This window comes from Agelaius phoeniceus, chromosome 6 (assembly GCF_051311805.1).
Source record: "Agelaius phoeniceus isolate bAgePho1 chromosome 6, bAgePho1.hap1, whole genome shotgun sequence".
NCBI classification, from domain to species: Eukaryota; Metazoa; Chordata; class Aves; order Passeriformes; family Icteridae; genus Agelaius; species Agelaius phoeniceus.
The window spans coordinates 9,621,530-9,643,786 of NC_135270.1; the positions used below are offsets into that span (position 1 = coordinate 9,621,530).

At 41.5% G+C, this 22,257-nt stretch overlaps 1 protein-coding gene across 1 annotated transcript in view; it reads right to left on the reverse strand.

Annotated features, from left to right (window-relative positions):
- Positions 1-5,570, reverse strand: part of ABTB2 (ankyrin repeat and BTB domain containing 2) — a 111,686-nt gene extending 106,116 nt beyond the window's left edge. The window contains exon 1 of the mRNA XM_054634709.2: positions 4,431-5,570. Coding sequence (XP_054490684.1) covers positions 4,431-5,292 — 862 coding nt within the window. The 5' untranslated portion in view covers positions 5,293-5,570. The remainder of the gene's footprint in view (positions 1-4,430) is intronic.
- Between the last annotated feature and the right edge of the window lie 16,687 nt (positions 5,571-22,257).

Sequence of the window (22,257 nt, forward strand, 5' to 3'; positions counted from 1 at the left end):
AGCTGTGTAGGAGCAGAAGCACACAAGGTGGGCTGGGGGTCCAGAGGTGAATGAAGCCGAAGTTGGAATAGGATCATAGCTACACCCAACATGGAAGTGTGTACATAAATTATCAAATTCCTGCCCAGGAATCCTCAAAATTGCTTCAAACTCCTGCTTCAGACAAAGTAACATGGAAGACGGAGTTACTTGATTATTTTTTCTGAAACAATTTACAAGCCACCTTGTAAATTGTACCTGCTGTAGCACCATATGAATCCTGTATTTCCCCTCAAATTCATTTATTGATTGCATTTGCAGCTCTTTTCCCCAAAATGCCCCCCCTTCCACCATGCAGTGCTTTCCTGAAGACTTGTGAAGCTGATAGCTTATTAAAATTGATGAGGCTCTTGATGAGCACACCAGTTTGTTCAGCTCAGATAACAAAAGGACATTCTGCTTATTGAAATGTCATTATTTTTTCCCCCATGCTGCATTTCAATACAGTACCATGACCATGCAGAAATAAAAAAGTTACTTCAGACCATGTGACAGGTATAAAAAGGAATTTCCATCACAGTGTAGCTTTAAAAAATCCTCTGTTAAAATCAGCTATAATTTTTAACTTGTAGTGTGAAATATAAAAGAACACAGGGTTGGTGACAGTAAATGCTAAGCCCATGTTTGATGTTTGGTAAGGTTTGTCAGTATTTAATATTAGAGAGAAGAAAATTCATGCCTTGTTTAATTCTATAGAGTCCAAACCACTCCCTCACACTGTGAGGAAAGGTTACACATTTCTCCCCTCAACCCTTCCTAAGAAAAATATCTTAAAACACAAGTAGAATTCTTTCAGACCCTATTTTTCTTCATCCTCAGGTGAGCAAACCACAAGACTCATTTGTTTATTAGTTTGTCCAGGGAGAACTTCAAGTGTTTGGGTTAAGAGGTACATGAAGAAACAGCATTATCAGGTTAAATTCCAACCCTTCCCCCTCTCCTTTTTTTTTTTTTCCTTTGGCAAAACATCTGTCAACACTTCTATCTCCAGAGCACCAGGATGTGCTGATGCATTAAACAGCACAGCAGGTGGACTGGCAGACAGAGGAGAGCCTGACCATAACCAGAGAGTTCACTACAGCCCAAGTGCTGTAATTAACAGGGCAATGATATCCAAATGTATTTGCAGTGCTGACAGCTCAGAGTCTAAAGAACCATGCACCAAACACAGGCAGATCAAGTAAAAGAATCACATTCCCAAGGTAAGTTCAGATTTCAACTTCTCTCTCCAGCATTTTCAATTAATAGACACTAATATTCCTAATTAGAGTGTCTCAAAATCCCTGTGAAACCACTGGGTGCATTTTCCACCACTACATATATAGATGTCCACATAAATAAAAATAGAAAATAAAACCTGCATGCCAATTTACACTTGCTTTACCTTTCATTAGCTACATTGTTCAGTAGCTGTTTATCTATCTTTTTTGCTGCTTTTGTTTCATTTTCTTTCCAGCACTGCATTGTTTTTGCAACGTTCCACCTGAACTCTGCCCAAGAGGACCCTTACCCTTGGGGGCATTAAGAACTCAGGGCCACAGGCTCGGGTCATTCCTCCTCCTTCCAAGGCACAGCCACCAAGTCCCAAGCACAGAGTCAGAACTCGCACCGAGGGCAGAGAACGGCTCACAGAAGCAGCAAAAAAGTTGATTAAAGAACAGCTTCACAGAAAGGGTAAATAAACAAGCAAGCCACTGATTATTATTTATTTAAAAATAATATTAAAATTCCCCCTTAAGCATTGACAGAGTTTTAAACTTTACCCTTCACACAGCAGGTGTTGATTAAAACACATTTGTTGTAATACACAACATTGCTCTTTCAGCCTCCAAAGCTTCAAGTGACTGGACTGTGGTCTTTGATGGCAGATTAGTCACTGAAGAAATACAGGTCTAAACCTCAGTATCATGAGAATTTAGGAAGATTTATGTATTTACTTACCGTTTCTTTGACTCCAAAGCAGCAGGCTGTCCTGATCTAATAATGAAAATGGTATTCAATAGATCATAATGCCAGAAATGTCCATTATGATAATCCCATGCAATCTTCTGCATAGGACAGCGCCATGGATTTCATCCAGGGATTACAATGCTTGACTGGAGCTAGAACTGAACCTCTAAGTGCTTTTTATCTCTGCCATCAAACTCAGGGCTATAAAACAAAACCCAACACACACACACATACTCCCCAAGTTTGCAATTTACCAGCGCTCCACTAAATGCTTTTACTAGGAAAGAAACAAAAGTGACAGTAAAGCAAGTTTTTCTGTTCCTTAAACAGGAATAAATCCAGTTATTTCACTGCCAGATCTACTTCAGATTTAAATTAATGTAAAAGACAAGATCATTTGAAAGCACTGTGCAGAATGATGTGAATACTACTCATTTACAATTCCTACAGGGAGAAGAATAGAGAAGTTATTTCAAGCTTTTTTGCATCCATATAAAACCATTTGTGGCCTTCCAACTGCAAGAAAAGCCATTTAGAGGATTCACTGACTTGTGTCAGGTAAAACACTAGTGACAGACTGTCACAGGAAATCACAGGATGCCTTCATGTGAGGTTTTATTCAATTTCCAGACTTAAAAAATGCATTCAATTATTGACAGGATTGATCTGAAAGGCAGGAACAACAAAAGAGGCAACAGAAGCCAATCCTTCCGTGGCCACAGACTGCTTGGCTTTCCACTGTGCAGGAGCGTTATCATAACTGACCATTTGGTGCTCTGAATATTTATAAGCATTTCCCTGCACACTCACCCTTCTTCTTCCCATTCAACACCAGCATCCATTCACTCACTGCAGTTTTTCCAGTGAAATTTCTCTTAAGAAATACATTAAAGAGAAAAAAACAACTGAGTGAGGGTCCAACTCTTCACTTTACACACAGAACCTGTGTGGCAGAGGCACCGAGCAGAGAAGAGCTGAAATTTACATTTCGGTTCGCAGAACCAAAATATTTTACTCCGGGTTCCCTAAATAAGGAACAAGGGAGGGGAAACAAGTCCTTTTCTCAGAGCTGGTGGCAAACAAACACTCCCGTGAAAAACGAAGAATGACAAGTGTTTTGGCAGACACATCCTCATACCTCTCTAACCACCCAAGCGCTTTTAGTTACAAGCGTAGATGTCTGTGTTTGACCTTGAAACTTTCAGTTATGCCTTGGAGCAGAGCCAAGAGAACATCTAAAAGGCTCTTCACATTTATTTCACAAGTGTTTAGTAATGCTGACCCAACGGGGACAACTCCCTGCAGTCACCTACTCGTGATCTGAACAACAGAATTGCCTGGGTATGGAAAAACTGCAGGAAATCAATGCACCCAGGGAGGAGAAGGTGAGTCAGCCCATCTCTGACAATTTCAAAGGGTTTTTCCCCCTCAAATCAAAACAGCTCCTTTACTTCTCTCGCTATGAGACTCCCTTCTGAAAAGCCCCTTGGTTTTATAGAGTTAAATCACAAACGTATTAAGCATGAAATACTCGACCGTAACAGAGGCCAGCAAAAGTCATGAAACCGTGGGTGGTACACAAAATACTTTTCTAAACTGGACGTTTCCTTGAATTTTCCATGGGAAAAATATGGTATTCCTCAGTGTGACTATGCAAAACAAACAGTGCAGCTCCTTAACACAACTGTCACGGCTTAAGCCTTCCAAACTGCTCCTCGCTCCCGAAAGAAGATGCCAACATTCCTCTATCTGCTTAAGCGTTCGGAAACTTTGCTTTCCAAACAAATGGCAGCGGTAAGTACCTTAAACACTGTGTTATTCTCATCACTGAGACACCGTCCTACGCTCACACACGCGCTCTTGTTTATGGCAGGAAAGGACACCACAGGTTTCTGCTGAGTTACAAGGAATTCCAAAGTATACAAGTTCAAAGTTTTTACTCATAAAGTGCATTTTACAACCGCAAAGGAAAAAAAAAATTAACGTTGTTTTCCCTCTCCAGGCTGTACGTGGTAACAGCATCTTTAAGATGAAACTACCAGATACTCACTGTAAGATAAATTTTGCTTAAAAGAGATATAGTGGTACTTTCTGGACAGCAGCTTGTAAAGCACATTTCATCTTAGGGTTAAAGAGAACATATTTACACGCCAGTTAGAGGGAAAATGCTCAAAACAGCAGCTGGTGTAGTCAGATATTTGTTAGGACAACAGGGCTTGGGTTCCCACAGCCTTTTATAACCTGGTACCTCTTAAGGACAGAGCAAGAGGATTCTTGCCTGGCAGGACCGTCATGCCTCCTTTACGCACACACAAACCACGAGCAAGATGCAATCCAGATGCAAAGAAAACCCAGAAAAACCCCAAGTCCACAGAGAGTGAGGACTTTTACAGTAAAGCTTGCTAGTATGAAGACAGCAGACCGTAAAAGCTGGATCTTACCATTAGCGTTTTTCCCACAGATGAGGTGCTCGTAAGGTTGCAACACTCCCCAAAGTTCCGCATCGTTGTTGATAACCATCTCCAGGATTTCAGCCGAGATCTCCCCTCCAGCGTCGGGGCTCTGACTCGCCAAAACCCTAGCCTTAATCTCTTCCACCAGGTTCTCCATGCAAGCGGTTAGGGAGATGGCCGCGTACTCGTGGATCCTCACCGAGATCCTCGTGTCCACCATCCACCTGAAAAACCTGCCCACCGAGAAGGTGAGGCCGCAGCGGGCGGATTTGCCTTTCCTGAGCCCATCGCCGGCGCTCATGCTGTACAGGGAGAGCGCCTTGACGGTGGCCAGCACGCAGCTCTCGGCCAGGGCCCAGCTCTGGATGAGTTTGATGGCGCTCTGCACCTCGAAGCGGGTGCACTTGGAGTGCATCACGCTGAGCCGCTGAGCCTCCCGCGACACCCGGATCAGGGCGCGCCGCAGCAGCTGCGAGAGCCGCCTGACAGCCTCCTGCGAAAAGCTCCTGCCCTGGCCCTCTCCCTTCCCTTTGCGCAGGATTCTGCCGATGTCTTCATCGGTCCAAGGGTACTCCTCGAGATCCGGCAGCTTAGGGCACTTGGAGAAGATATCTGCGACCTCGGGGTCTTCCGGCAGCACGGTGTTCACGGTGTCCCAGCTGTTATTCCTACTGTTCATGGAGCCCGAGTAGTACCACCAGTTGCCTCTGTGCTGAGAAGAGGTGAAGGCTTGCGAGTTGGACTTGGAAGAAGAGAGACTAAGGGACCTGCAGGAATCCCCTGCCCCATAACCAGAGTCCAAAGTTAAATCCTCCAGGGTCTTCAGAGTCGAGCTGTATATCCCAGCCATAGGAAAGACGGGCTAAGCCAAGCGGCACGACAAGCGCGAAAGGTGAGGCAGGGGCAGATCCCTAGCGAGCCCCGAGCGGCGCGGGAGGATTGGCAGCGCAGCGGGCAGGAGCCCTCCCCGAGGGCCCGGCTACCTCCATCCCGGCGGGAGGCTGCGCTCAGCCATGTCCCGCTCGGGCCGGGGCGGCGGAGGGCGCGGAGGCTGAGGCGGGCCGGGCCGGGACGAGCGCTCGACGGCGGCTCCGGCGCAACTTCTCCGCCGCGGCTCCGCCGCGAGCCCCGCACCGCACCATGCTAATGAGGCGCACGGCGAGCACCAATCAGCGGCGGCGGGGGTACGGCCCGGCCAATCGCACGCGAGAGGGGCGGGGCGGGAGGCGGGACGAGGGAGGGCGCGGGGAGCGGCCCGTGCAGGCCGTGCGGGGCGGCGGGCGGGGGTCGGCGCTCGGCCCGGGGATTGTTCGAGCCGTCCCGGGGCCCGGAGCCCCCCACGGGAGCCTTTGAGGCACGGCGGGTCCCCCCAAAGCGGGCTCGGGCCGGGAGCCGCCCGCGCAGCGGAGGAGCCCAGCGCGTCCCGTCCCGCTGGGGTGCGCGGGACGAGCGCGCCCCCGCGCGGCCGTGGCGGGGAGCGGCGGGCAGAGCCGCGGGTCTCGCTGTGCTTCGGGCTCGGGTCCTCAAATCCCTGGAATTTAACTTAGAAACGCGCTTTGCGCATCTTCCTACAATACGCAGACCCCAAAAGGTCCCAAACGCACTGCTATTTACGGCCCCGGTCCAGGAAAAGCGATAAAGCAAGAGTGCACGCCCTTGATAATGCTGCCACTGTGACAAAGTGCGTAAAAACCCCAAACCACAGCTCAAAGGATGACATTTTTATCTGTTCGTTCACACGGATTTTGAATTTTGCTCTCTATTTCTGCCACATACTCGCTGTTTATAGGATATATATGAAAGGGTATGAGTAGAAGCCTAAAGAGTACACACAAAACTTCTCACAAAGGACATTTTCACTTCAAAAAGTACTGTCAAGGCAGATCTTACACAGTCCTTAACTACAGATTGAAAAAAAAATCCCATCTTTTCCACAGTAATGTTCCTTACAAGATACAGCTTTCAACACCTGGATTTCCAGAGTTAAGTTCAAAATGACAAATTGTCTTTGCACCACGAGGACAAACTTTTCAGCAGGGCCTGTTGCAATAGGACAAGGGGGATGTTTTTGAACTGACAGAGGGGTCGTTCAGATGATACAGAAAAGAGATTTCCTGCTTCTAAATGACAATGCCTTACAGGACACCCCTTTATCTTTTTGTACTGCAGTATACACATTAGTTAGTGTCAATAAAAATGCATCAAAACTATTAGGCATGAATGAAATACTTGAAAAATCATCTATTTTACTAATGCACCCCTGCTCACAGGATCACACAGCTTCTGTTTAAACTAAAAGACAAAATATTTAACAAGGCATCCTAACTTCCACTAGCTGAACCCCAAAATTGATATTTTTTAAACATAAGATCATCTTTTATCTTTCTTATATTGAAGCCCAACCATAATGCAGCTCTCAGCTTTTTCATAGCTTCTCCCCATGAAATCATGAACACAAATGAAAAGTTGTCTAATAAAACCAGACCTAATTCTCTCAAAGTAATTCAAATTTATTTGGAAATCTTAACACCTCAGCACCTCATTTGTGCTCCACTGTCAGCTCAGAAATTGGTATTTTTACTGCACAACTGATGCTTTGCTCAGGTGTTATTTTACAGATCAAAGCTAACTCTGCTATTTCGGTTTATTTTTTAGGCTATATTTTTAAGAGCTGACAATACAAAACTGACAGTAAACATGGTAAATAGGTCTCTAAATGTGAGACAAGGCAGGACTGATTCAAAAAACCCAGTTTTAAGTCTCATGTGTTCAATCAATACACTTCTTCATAAAAAAATTATCATCTTTCCTCTTACATCTGCATTTATTCCCCAAACTTAGGGTGCCATGGGCTACTGCAGGCCTCTTAAATGAGACTTTTGGTGGGTGACCATGTGGTGCCTCCTCAAAACCAGGAAGTACCTTATTTTATTCCCTGTTATTTCCTCCAAGATCATGCACAGAAGACTTGTGTTTTCACAAGGATCACTGAAAGAATGGGAATGGGGCAAAAAAATGCAACAGAGTTGGCCTCTCTCACCAAAAATCCTTCATGCTTTGGTTTGTGATACCACTTTGCAAAAGCTTCCTCTGAAACTCATCCTGTTCTATCTCCTAGACTTCATTTCAATCACAAAAGCAAGGCTAAATTGACACAGAGAATTGCTACACTTGTTGGCAAGTAGGAACTTGATATTATTTAGGAAAAATGCAGCTGTGCAAGCACTCAAAACTTCTACAAACCACTTCTGTTCCCTCTCTTTATCACACTTCTCCCATGCTCCCACACAGTTTGTTATTCCTGCCATTCCATGTCATTTAACAACACCAAAAATGATCTGGTTTAACAAGCAGTGTCTGCTTTCCCCACTTCCTTCAGCCAGTGTTTTCTCATTGTAGTATTTATTTATAAAAGAAAAACCTTTGCTAGATAAATCCTTCTCTCCTCCTGCTGCAAAGGTATCACCAGCCTCTTCCACAGGGGAAAAAAGCCTTGGAACAGAAGCACCCCCAAATGTGGAAAGGATTTTCCTTACTGAAGATTTAAACCTCTAACTCCAAGATATTGAAGACATCAAGTCATACATCAAAACACCCATAAAAACAACTCAACATTCCTTGATTTATAAGGCACAATAAATACTCAGCTTTTTTTTTTTTTTTTTTTTGGCATATATTTCAAGTGGAGCCATCAGGAATCCCAAGTTATTTTCACACAATAAAAATCAACTTTCCACAGACAGATTTTCTCATAATAATTTCTCTCTAAAATTAGTATTAAAGTAGAAAGCACCAGAAGACTTCCAGGAACATAAACAAAAGATGTAACATTGAAAGTTCCATAATAAACAAAACCATGGGATTCTGGAAGCTCCATTTTCCTTCATATAAAGGGCTAAGATATGAGCTTTTCCAGCTCTGATAAACTACAGGGTTTAAAGATTTAAATTTAAAGTACACCAGAATTAATTAGAAATAAAAAGCCTTTGCATTCTCTGATACACCAAAAGCAACTGAATAAATAGGAAACCTATCTAAAAAACAAATACTTGTTTTAAGGAACTACAGCATTCAAAGCAAATATAAAATCCCCATAAACTTAATCTCTACCAAAGCCTCCAAATCAATACTTTCTAAAGTAACCAATACTGAGATTGGCCTGTTACTGATCAAGCCACAAAGTTCAGTGAATTTCTAGGAAAGAATATTCATATAAATAGTATTGAGCACCATAAACATCCCTTACCTCTAGGTCCCATGTAAGCTTATTTTACTCACTTGAAGAAAAGAAGACTCAAGAATTTCCAACAGGAAAAGAAAAAAAAATAATTAACAACAAAACTGGCCCTCAAAGAAGCTGCTTGATTGGTGCCACCAACCCCTCAGAGCAGTACTCAGAAGAGAAGAGCCCTTTCCAACCCTTATTTAAAGCACTTGTGGGAGGGAGTGTTAATGAGCCCAAAGGCTCAACAGCTGGCTGGGCTTCCGTGGATATTGCTGGAAATTTCCTTCTCAAGCTGCTGGCTCTGTTTTGAACACGTGCTAATGGCATTTTCCTTGTGCAGCTACTTCATTAAACTGCATTTTATCTGCAGGGTTCAGAACTATTGTTGTTAATAAAGAAAGATAGCTGCTGTCTGATAACTGAAAATCAGTGTGAGCCCAGACAGCAGGAAATGTGGGGGAGCAGAGATGAAGTGTGACTAGAGTAGGTGAATCACGTATCAAGTCTAAATTAAATGAAAAAAAAAAAAAAGTGTTAAGAGAATTCATTTTGCATATTTTCAAAGCACCACTGATGGAGAGAAAATGTTCATGTGGTGTGTTTTCTACCATGCAGCAAAATCCCCATCCAGCCCTCAACTTATTGTCTAACTGGAGTTGCTGGTCCAGTACTTGGAGTGACCAAATACTCCCTGCTGACTTCACCATTGCCAGGTTCTTGTATCTTCCCAGCTGGAGAGAAAATTTATTCAATGTGTAATAACTCAAAGTCTCCCCCCATTCATTTTGTGCAAAATGCCCTTTGCCAAGGTTACAATACTTGTCTTTCAGAATGTCTTGATTGGTAATTTAGGTAAATCTACTTGATAGCACTAATTAAAATTTAAAAAGAGAACATAGAATCTCATGAATGTAGAATTTTAGGAATAATACTGTCCCTTGTGTAAACTTTTCAGATGGTTAGAAGTCACTAAAATCAGTGTGTGCTGAGCAAATCTTCAGGCTATTAATAATAAATGGACATCTCACCTTCTCCCTGTCTTGGTTTTATTTGTGATTTAGCATAGCCTAAAACTACATTTTGCTATTAACAATTCCTACCAAGAGAAACACTCCTGCTTAACAAATCTTGCCTCATTTTTCCCTACTCTACTATTTAGTCTAATAAAAGACATTTCTTGTCCTTACATAACTTGCCTCGCTTGTATCCTTAGGCTGTCAATTAAAACATAATTTCTATTTAAATAAGATCAGGAACTTAAATTTACTTAGCATAAGAAATCAGCCCAGATCAGCATTACTGTTATTTATAATGACAGATAAGGCAGAGCTTCTCAAAATTAATACTGTCAAGAAAGAAGGGGTCATGTCTATCATGACTAATAGTGACTGTTAAGCAAGACCATTTAAAAAACTTTAATTGCTGAAGATTTTATATTACAGCCTGCTACTGACACACATTTTCAGGTATGAAAAGCATAAGAAGCACTGAGAATCTATTAAGAATATCTTTTCTACACTCAACAGCTGCCTTTTGTAGTAGATATGATTGGAGTGAAAGGAACTAGGAGTGTAATCTCCAGGCACAAGTATATCAGATGCCCAAAATAAACAAATAAATGGTTTTCTGCTGCTGCTGTACAGAGAGCTTCTTCAGAGATCCTTCAAAGCAAACTGGTCAGCTACCAGTCAGGTACAAACTGCTCAGCATCACCTTTCTCCTTGGGAAAGGGGTGGAACAAATAAGCTTGGAAAGCATTAAGCAAAAAGGTGATTTAGAATCACAGAGTTTGGATTGGAAAGGACCTTCCACTTCCTTCCTTCCACCCCCTGCCATGGGCAGGGACACCTCTCACTAGACCAGGTTGCTCCAAGCCCCAACCTGGCCTTTAAAGCTTTCCAGGGATGGAGATTCCACAACATGTCTGGGCAACCTGTGCCTGTGTGTCAGCACCCTCACAGGGAAGAATAACTTCCCAATACTTGAGGCTGGATGCAGTTGTCTTTCTGGATTGCAAGTGTGTGTTGCTGGGTTTCGTTGAGCTTCTCATCAACCAACACCCCCAAGTCTTTTCCAGGCTGCTCTCGATCCATTCTCCATTGATTTGGGAAGGGGAAATGATGACTGACCAATCTGTCAGCTTTCCAAGATGATATCAGTGGTATGATGGATGAGGGAAGGGCAGCTGATATTATCTTCACCACAGCAAGGCTTTTGACACTCACTCCTGCAACATCCTCATTGACAAATTGATGAATTTTTGCCTGGATAAATGGCTCCTTTCAATCTAAGTGGAAAACAACTTTGGATAAAAAGACTTGTTGGAAAACAAGTTGGATATGAACTGGGAATACATCCCTGTGGCAATGAAAGGCAGCAGCATCCCAGGAAAAACACTGCCAGCAGGTGGAGGAGGTGATCCTTCCTCTGCTCAGCACTGACGAGACTCAGATGGAGTTGGAGTCCAGCTCTGGGTTTCCCAGTACAAAAGAGATGCAGACAAACTGGAGTTAGTCCATGAAAGGGACACAAAGATGATTAAGGGAATGGAGTTTCTGTCATTTGAGAGGCTGAGAGGCTGGGAGTGTTCATTGTGGAGAAGGTGGGACATTGTCTATGAATACCCAAAGAATAAAAAAAGGAAAAAGACAGGTGGGCTCTTCTTAGTGGTGTCCAGGGAAAGAACAAGGATCAGTAGGCTCAAACTGAAATACAAAATGTTCCATTTAAACTTTAACCCCCCACCTTTTCACTGGAACAGGTGAAAAAGGTGAAAACCTGGAACAGGTTTCCCAGGGAGGTTGTGGAATAGTCAGAGATATTCAAAACCCATCAGGACACAATCCTGGACAAGCTGCTTTAGCTGACCCTGCTTTGTGATTCCAGAGGTGCCTTCCAACCACCAGAAGGATTCCATGAATTCTGCTCTTTCCACTGCAAAGTGTAGAGGAACCATTTCCAATACAACTTCCCCTTTCCAAAGTCTGTCTACATTTGGAATGATTCTCCTCACAAGCTTTCAGCACTGCTGCTGAATCCTCTGATCTTTAAGCATTCTGGTTCATTTTGTTTTTAATCTCTCTCAATTCAGCACACGTTGCATACATTAAGGCATCTTTAAATCAAACATTTTCTAAGAATGAAAGTATTACTGAAGATGCTTCCCACACTTTTAGGAAAGAGCCTCCCTCCCCAGCAGCTGTTTCACTTACAATGCATTTGTTCCATGGGGTGTTTTTTGAAAAAAAACTTTGAAGCAGGAAAAGTAAACTAATCTCAGAAACAACCAATGACATTTTACCTAATTTAAAATGTAATCCTCAACAAGCACTGAACATTTCTGTCCTGAAATTTGGAGTGTATGAAGACAAGAGCTGATATAAAAATGCTTTTTAAAGTTTTAAGTGCAACCAGACAACTAAGCAAGTCTTATGGTAGGCTTTATTTGGAAAGATTTTGGAACTACAAAAATTATGGATCTATGTTGGATTATTTTGCCCAATAAAATGATTGTGATGACAAAGGGTGGACAAAACTCTCAGAATAAGACAGATAAGACTAGAAAGCATTACATTCCTGGATAAAAACTTGGTACAGTATCAGACTGTCTGAATCACTATCAGAAATCTTATCAGTGAGGGTTCATGGGGAGAATTATATTTTACCTGGAATCAGATCAAATGAAGGGAGTAAGAGAGTATTTTCTTCATCACAACAATATTCAAGATGAAGGGTGTACTGAAACTTACTGAGGCCTCTTTGCCCACTCCTCCTCTTCTCATTTCACTCCTACTATTAATTACCATTTTACAGTGCCTGCATTTTCTTCCTAATGCAGAAATCAAACAACCAGAACATTCTGAGAGCCATCAGGCATTACCAAATAGCTGCGGACAATGATGTTGTTCTTCAGCATTTAACAACTTCTAATTTATAACATCCAGCTATAAAGTTACAGCAGGATAAACTTCCCCAGTCAGCCAGATCCTCAGCTCTGATCTAACACCAGGCCTGCCAAGTCTGTGTATGATAGCTACTGGTGTAAAATAACTCTTTCTCTTCGGAGGCACTTGAAATAATCTCAGTTATCTGGTCACGAGATCCACTGCTATATCATGTCTGTGTGGAAACCTGCTGCAGTCCTGTGTGCCAAAACACACATTTGGAAGAACTTCATGTCAAAATTGCACTTATTTACTACAGCCATTCACTGGCTGTAATATCAGCCTGTCTCATGAGGCACTTGATAGAGCCCATTACGTGTATCAATTGCAAAGGATGTGTGTCATGTTTCCTGAAGCAATGTTCATATCCTCAGCTCTCCCCTATTGGCAAGGGACACAGCATTGACAAGAACATTATCAAGACTCTATCACTGTAATTGCAAAGCCAACAGAAATAATAGCCAAAGAGAACGGAAATAATAGCCAAAGAGAAGGAATTACAGGTAAATACTGTATTTTTCATAACCCTGAACAGTCAGGAAGTTGCCAGGAAGCCAAATAAACTATTACCCTCTAAGAGTACTATGAAGTGGATGCCCCGAAATTTATCATGCCACGCTGAGATCAGTGGTTATTTACAATGGCAAACAGCACTGAAAAGAACTGAAGAGAAATTATTGAGAACACTCAAGGTCAAAACCCCGCCTGCCTTGCCTGGGATCATTCAGAACCATCGGACAACAGCTGCAGTGCTTGTTCTGGTACTGAAATACACCAAGTGTAGCACCAGCTTCCTAGCTACTCCTCCATCATCATCTACAGCGGCTGTGCCTAAATTCTGCTTCCCCCTGGTCGCGCTTAAACCTTTGTTTTCCCCAGGAATCCCGAACTCGGTAGGATCAGCAGCTTTGCCGCGACACGTAGCCCGCTGCCTCCCTCTTGAGGCCGCAGTGCCGCGTTGGAACCGCGTCAGGCTGTCCGCCTGCTCCAGGAGGAGCAGAATGCGGGATGCGGAGGGGAGCGATGGAGGCACAGCCGTGGGAGCAAGGGCTCCCTGTCGCTCCTCGTGCGCTGGGCGTGCGTGAGAGCCCTGGCGAGGCGCTGCCCACGTGGCACAGGTGATCCCGTCCCTACGGTTTGACACTGTCACAAGGTCCTTGCCTCACGGAGGGACCGGCATGTGCAGCACCTGGCACACGAGGGTGTCCAGAGGAACATCCCCAATGTGTGGTAGCAAAGCTGCCGACTTTCTAGTTTTAAAACTCGAAATAGAAATCTGCTTTCTTTCCTTATCCTTAGCCTAAAGCCTCTGGAAGGCGGAGGATCCCTTCTCTCCACTGGCAAGACAGACTCAGCACCATTGCAGAGATTTTTCCACAAAGGGAGCTGAGTGCAGTGTGGTAGTGAAACTTTGTCCCTGTTTTTTTCCACTCAACTGAGGAGCAGACCAAAAACTCTGTGAGGCTTCAGGTGCCTCACTTTGAATTGGTATATATGCTGTAAAGTTCAAACATGTTTGTGGGGGGAAAAACCCCCGACAATGAATCATTATTTCCAGCAACAAAATAATTCCTAAAAAAAAGTCAAATGTGAGAATAAGGGGGAACCCACAACAAAATATCTTTAATTGCAGAATTCTCTTTTTGCTCAGAACTTCTTACCTTTTTACTTCATGACCCCTATTCTTCTTATCTCTGATTTCTCTGGTAAACTCAAGAGTTTTTCACCCTTTCCACTAAACACCAGAAAACTTTGCCTACCTGCAAAGAAACCTAGAGTAGAATGCTATAAATGTTTCAGTTTGAGGTATATTTCATATTGTTTAAATACCTCAGAACCAATAGCACATAATTCTAATTTAGTAAATAAATGAGTGCTTGCCCAAAATTAGGCAGAGATTTTAATAGTTATATGTAAAATTTATAAGTCCTATGTGAAAAGTGTGATATAACTCACCTAGCATGACCATTATTAATATTGGCTTTTTTAAAAAGAAAAACAAGTCAGAAACCCAAGCTTTGTACCACCAGTAGGCCACTAAACCAGGAAAGTTTAAATCAGGGGAAAAATCTTTCTCAAAGAATCTGTAAAAGAGTTTCAAAGAAATCTCTTTATTCTGTATAATATTGTAACACTATTCTAGGATTCACTACTAAATTGTATTACCCTTATTAATAATTTTGGAAACCTTTTTCAGTGGGAAGATTTAAACTCAGTATGTTGAAAGCAGGAATTTGTAGCTGGACATTTATTGCCAAGGGAGTGTAGTAATTAATGGGAACTTTCTAGGTGAGTATGTTGGTCAGAAAGCCTTCCATAATGCACTGGTCACACTTTTCCAACATCTTCCTTCCCAGTTTTTACGTGAATGAACAATATTTTGCCATCTCACCCATCTTGTGAAGATGCAGAATGTGTATCCCACCATGGTTTTGCTACAGCAGAAGAGCAAGTGTAATTCCAACCTCAAAAAGTAAAATCCTGGGGAAAAAACATTAGGGAAGCAATCCCATACCAAGGTTTCAAATCTAATTGTCAGCTCAGTACAGGCACACGTTGTTAATTAGCACTGTAGCCTCAGAATCCACCTTGTCAACGTGCAGCCTGAATAAACATAACGCCATCCACCTCCTCGGATCCCTAATTCCAGTTATGACACAGGGCTGCTTGTTATCACATAACCCAGGAACATTTTTCCAACAAGGAGATGGCTGACAGGCCAATTTGTGATTGCCACTCAGGATGAAACACATGCTGGAAGCAATGGGGAGATAATGACCCTTTTTTTCCCTTTGCCTGCATCATTGGGAAGGAATTCCCGGGACACATCATCTGTGATGGAAGTGTCACAGTGCTCTGTAGTGTTCTGTGCATGGCACAGCCAGAACCGATCCCCAAAAAATATAGGAACAGTCTGGATGATTCAGTAAAAGTGGGGCTGTTCCAGGAGCCATCAGTACTTCATAAAATGGTGAGTCAGAATGTATCAGGATTTGACGAAAGGATTAAGTTAAACGAAGAATGGAGGGTGGATATTGTAGGATAAGTCATTATGGATCACAGCAAAGCTCCCTGTTCAAAAGTACCAAAATAGAGGGGGATAGACCCAGGTCTGCCACCAGTCCACAGGGGAATACTTAAAAATAATTCTCAAGTACAATGGGATAGGAAATATTGGTTGCAATCCCTACGAGTGGTGAGAAAGAAAAGGAGGAAACCATCATTGTAGAAGAAGACAGTCAAAAGCCTCAAGAATCTCAAGAAAATCAAGATATCTCAGCCTTCCCTATCTTGAAGACTATTTTCACTTTCAGGAATATGTATGGATAAAAACACCAAACAGAAGAGGGATCAGCACATTGTGAAAACAAGTAAAGAACCTCTCTACCATACTAACAGCAAAAGAAAAGGAAAAAAAAGAACCTTCTCAAATAATATGATAACCAGAGGACTACTGAAAAAGAATTGTTTTCACCCTGGGAGAATCAAAAGTAGTTAGTGATCAAAACTAGGCCAAATTTCCATGCTTAGTACGATGTAGTGCTCTTTGTTGTAGCTGTAAAAATTTATCAAATATTTTTAGACCAAAAGTATTGAAAAAAACTAAGTGAAAAATGTATATTGCTCTTAAAATTTTATAGAAGTCCACATTGCAGGTGAAGACCCAATTGTGCTGTTCAACCACTGCCTTTAATCCAAGGAAAATAGGAAATGCAACCAAAGCTGGGTGGGAATGCTGATAGGATAGATCCCTGTAGATCTGTGCAGGAGGGTTTAGTGTATTTATGAGTTTGGTGGTTTGGAAGCTATGATCTGTATTTCATTTTTATGCCCACATCAGAGGTTTCTTGGCAGTGTAAAGGGCTTGTAAACCTCTTGTAAATATCTTAGAAATGTCCAGCCAGGGTGCAGGTAGCAATTAGGAGCTGGAAAGAAACATGTCATCTAACCTGGTAGCTTAGCATCAACCTCCAGGGAAAAAAGAAACCCAAAACACACAAAGAATTTGTTACAGTTTCCAGGTCAAAATAATTATTTTAGCAACTTTTGTAAAGATGAACATTCTAGAAACACAGTTCTTCAAACACATTAAAAGCTGGCAGTCTTTAGGATGTGTAAAAATGGACTAAATATCTAAGTAAAGACACTGTAATTATGGAATTGTTATATGTATATTTTGAGCTTCCATAATTCCAACTTACCTATTTGAGGCAATGAATTTTCTGTGAACAGAAAAATGAGGTCAATTGTACAGAAGAGGACTTGGGCTTAAAGAGCAGGAAAAAATCCACCCTTTGTTTTCCATGCACCTACCTGTGCTCAAAACAGCCAGGGGCTTGTCCAGGACTAATTCAGGAGCAGGTCCCTGGCAGTTTGTAAATGTTAAACAAATCAATGGCCATCTCTGCAAACCATAATGATTTAGAACTAATTGCTTTTAGGAAATGACTGGAACAACAACTCAAATGCTGATAGCTGGGGCAAAGGGCACCAGCAAACTGCTGGCCAGATGGCAGGCACTGGGCTGGAAGAGTTATTTTATATTTATCTAATATCCCACTAACCCCAGGATGTTTTTTGCAGCCTTTCATGTTGTCAGAATGAAGATGTTTAAGCAGGTGGTTTACTTCTTGCCGCTCTTCAATCCTTAGATGTCTCCTATTATGATGGAAAACAGACTCAGAATGGCAGCTACTTCAAGTGGAAAAAAAAAAGGCTAAAATATTCACATCAAAATAAAAACTGATTTTCAAAGATACTGAAACTCCTATCGATTCCACCAATACTAATTAGTGTGCTGGTGTCCTGGGATTAATTATTCCCTGTGCTCTATTTGCTACCATCTCAAGGGACAAACCTAAATGGCTATTATTGCTCTTAAACAGGACACCTCAAGAGACAGCTACATCCATCTTCTAGAATAAAGCAGATTTTTCAAACTGCCTTTATTTCACAATTCATTAAAATCATCTTTAAAAAAAATCAGTTTTGTTTAGCATCTATTAATCAGCTAGAGACATTGAAAATTAATCAATCTAAATATATTCAAGTGTGTGTGTATTTTCAGGGCCAAAAAAAGCAAAAGAGAAAATATTTTAAACTATATTTGGATTATAAACACCTAGAAAATGCTATTTCAATGGGATCTTGCAGGCTGTCTCCACACTGGAATTTGCAGCAATTCCATGGGAAGCTGACCCAACCAGTCAGCAGAGTGGATTACTACCCATGTGGAGAGCTTGCTGATGCCCTGGCACACAAATGCCATGTGTGCCTGCCAACATGGTCACCTGGCAAGAGCCTTTGATGTCCCTCTGCTTGCAGGGTGCCCCATCTTTCCCAACTCACTGAAACAGAAAGGGATCAATCCAGCATTCCTCAGGACACCTAAACACCACTGGCTGCCTGACTCCAACCTCTCAGCTCTGCCTTGGTGAATACATCAAATCTGGAGAATTTCTACCTCCTACTGCTTTCAAAGACAGTGACATTTCCTCTCCCAGTACCTCACAAATCCACTTGTTTGCCTTTCCTTGTTCTCCAGCATACATATTTGCTGTGGTTTCCACAAATTCATCTGTTTTGTTGCCATTCCACTGGCTGCTGTGTCTGTTGTTGATGGTTTTTCTCCAAAAGCTCCCTGTGATGATATTTTATTTTCCAGTCAGCACTGTGATCCCATATTCCCAAGGAAATTCAGAAATCATCACTGTTAAGAACAAATTTTAACACTGTTTAGTACCAAAGTAACTGAAATTTGAGGTATGAGCTGTGCTGAAATACATCATCACTGGTGTTAATGAATTATATCAATTATCTCTATGTGTCAGCCTAGAGCCCTACTGATGCATTTAGCTACACACATCTCTCCAAACTTTTCAAAGGCATGTGTCTGATTTTTCCTGGCCATGAAATAATAGCCTGATTTTCCAGTCCTGCTAGGCAGACAACATTTTTAATTGCCTTTCATTTTCTGCAGCTTCAAGCTCCATTCATTTAGGATTCCCCTCTTTCTGCAGAATTGGAACACATGAAATGACACCTATAGTATCAAAATATCTCTTGGATCAAACATCTATATTTATACATGCAAACATCCAGCATGCTAATTAAGCACTTGACTAATTTAAAGAACATGTGACTAAGTCATACGGAGGGTTGACCCATTTAAAAGCTTAAGAGCTTCTGTAACAACAGAACAAAATATGGCTGTGTTTAGCTTTAAATCTTTTCTTATGCAGAATGAAGCTTTAATGGGCTAAATCAGGTTCCAAAATGGAAGTTTTATGAACTGCCACTGGGTAGATGCTTCAGACAATGCTGCTAATAACACAGAGAACAAATGGAGAAAAACATTCATGTGGGCACTCTAACTTGTAAGGAAATCAAATTCGCATTAACAAAAAGAAAAGTGTGTGTCTATGATGTGAAATCATTTTAATGGCGCAGTTTTGAGGAGTAAAAACACAGAACTGAGGTGTCCGGGATGCTAAAGATGTTTGAAAACACCACAACTGAGAAGTGCTGCATTTCTTACCCTATTTTTGTTCCTTCACTGATCTCAAGAAGTAGATTGCAGCCATCCTTGCAGCACTAAATATGAAGCACAAATTCTTCGTAACGATGATCATGAGTAGTTTATGAAAAGCAATACATTATTAGAAACAAGTAATATAAATTAAGTAAATTTTATTTTTGATAAAAAAGGACTAGGTCTGGGACCACTGGCATTTACTAACCCCATACAAACCTCAAAGGTTGAAGACAACTGCTCCAAAATCACTGAAGTCATTCTCATCTACGGAGAATGAGAGAAGCAAAGAAAAACATGTTTGAAACATGTAAATTATTAATATTCTAGCACACTTTTCTATATTTGAGGCTAATTTTTTTTCCTAGTAATTTAAATCAAGACCTTGCCCGAATAACTACAGCAGAGGAGGGTGAAAAATTACAAAACACAAAGCAAAGTTTCCTATCTTCCTTTCCCTGATTTTCTTCTAGGTGATTTTTTCACATTTTCTGTGCATCTCAGTATCTCACTCTGTCCTATGACACTCCAATGTGCTATTTCCCATGAAAGCCAGACTTCCTGCCTGCTTACTTTATTGTCCCCTCAATGATCCCTTAAAGCCCTCCTCTTCTGAAGATGTATTTCAGTGTTTTCCATGTTTTCCATTAGATCTGATGACTGAAAACACAAAATTGAACAGGCCACGCACAATGCAAGTTACCGAGTGACTAACATCATCAAAGCTGCAAAATGTGCTCAGACCTACCTTACAGATGCAGAGATCCCCAGTTTATCATTAGCCATCTCTTGTTCCATCTCTCCTGCTCACACAGACACCTCAGCACGTGTCACCCCGGGGCTGGCTGACCTTTCACAGCGTGAACTCCATGGCTGTGTAATTGCCAGCTGGAGATACAAAATTGCCCTGGGTGTGTGCTGGGGATCAGCACAGACAGAACGTTTTGTTTATTGCATTAAAACTGACAGTAATCTGTTGTTTCTATTCATAAATCTGGGTTTTTTTCTAAAATAGAATAGCAACCTACTTCTGTCTGTGGCTGCCATAGCTACCCCTCAATCCTCTGCCATGTCATTATTCTTTGTTGCTCTTTCCATGCTTTTTCTGTGCCCTGATGTTTACACCAGGCATGACAGCAGAAGGATGAGTAGAAAAAGTTTCTGAGGTACTGCAAATATGTAAATATTAGATATTGATAAAGGCCAGCTAAAATTTCAGGTCTTGGGAATAGATTCATTACATTATTTCATAACTGGTCCACATGCAGTAGCTGAATTTGTTTTGTGACTGAAAATACACTCAGTCATATCAATTATACTTTTATTATGTGAGCCTGAACCAGAGCTTTGATGTTTTTCTGACCTTATTCCTTGAGGCTCAGAGTAGAAAACATATCACCTCCAGATGCATAATTTGGATCCTCTGGAAGATACAAGTTTGAACATCTTTAGCAGAAGGGTCAATAAGCCTCCCAATCCTGTGGTAAGTGTTCTCATCAATAATCAGTTTTATTATGAAGTCAGCACACTCTCTCTCTCATGCTTCTCTTTCCTGATCTCTTATTTTAAAAGTCATCTTGTCCCCCATGCTCTGTGGTGGAGTTAAACGCTCTGGCTCCGCAGCAGAGGCACTCAGAGTGTACAGATGTTGTTGTAGGGAGCTTGGGAACATTTGCAATTCTGATTTAATCACGGAACAAGCAGGGACCAAGGCAGCCAGAGAGGGCTGCTAGATGTAGCATGAAAGCTTGGGGTGCTTGTGGAACTTATTTAGCAAAGCAAGAGGCACTATTGACCTGCTACCCAACTAATTCTGGATCCTTCCCTTGGGTGTAAATCACTGAGCTATGTGTAAACTCTATTTACAGCACAATCGTGTGTGTGACACTGACCTCGTAGTTTGTGTTTAAACTCACTTTGAATACAACAATACACGAATGCTAAGCACTCTGTGTTTTAATCTCCCCAAATCTTAATTAAGGGCAAAGTGTGGTGTGGATCATGCCTCAGAAAGTCATGTGGCAGCAGAGAACCAGTCTCCCCAGGTAAATAAAGATGATTAATTTGGAATTGTTTGAAGTTTGTTTACTTAATGCAGATATATAACAGGAGGCAAATAAAGTGCTGCAGGAAACAAATATCATCAAGATAGGAGAGGGGGGAAAAGGAAAACAATGACACCCACAGCCAGATACCTGTGGAATTCAAACCAGCAAACCAGCATTCACTGCTTTTTTTTTTTTTTTCCTGAAAAGACATTTTCTAAGACAAAATTAGAGCAAGGTGAGAGGCAAAAGTATTTGTGTCACACTGAACTTTGCCTTTGACATTTCTTATGAAATGCAGTCACTTGGTTTTAGTTAAGCTGAAGTTCAAACACTGTTTGCAATAGGTGCCACTGGTGTTGCCATCTTCTCTCTCCTGAGTTTTGGTTTGGGGTTTGCATATTTCCTTAGCTGAAATGTAATCTCTTGTTTGTTTTTTATGCAGGCATACACATGTAAATATATATATATGTATATGCACATATATCCTTTCCTCTAGCATATAATAAGAAGGGTTCATAGGAAAGGAAAGAAGTTTTTGCAAGTTACTCTTACTTTGAAACAGATTTGTGGCCAGCAAGTTTATCTAAACATGTTGGCCTGCTTAAAATTTAAAGTGTTAAACTGTAAAAGAAAAGCAAATATTGACTGTTCATGAAAATGTTCACATTTCCCCCAATTTGCTGGTTAAGCAAACTGAAATAGCAATTATTGATTTAAAAAAATTATGTGGGCAATCCTATTATTAAATCTAGGTGTGGTAGGTGTAGTCTGCTGATGGATATTTTATATAAAAATATGAGAAACATAAGCAATCTTCCTTGCCCTTCTTTATGATGTTGGTTATCATGCTGAAGCAGAAAAGATTATGAGGCTTCAAGACATGAAAAAAAGTCCCAATAAAGGTTGAAGCAGAGAAAAAAAGGAGTTTGCTGTTCTTAATTCTGCAGAAAAGGAATAGAAGTAATGATATCCCCTGTATAGTGCAAACCTGAATTTGGGAGTTTTAACTCTCTAATCCATAATAACACATGCCAGATAAAGCAACTGTCTACTTGAAATAAGTTTG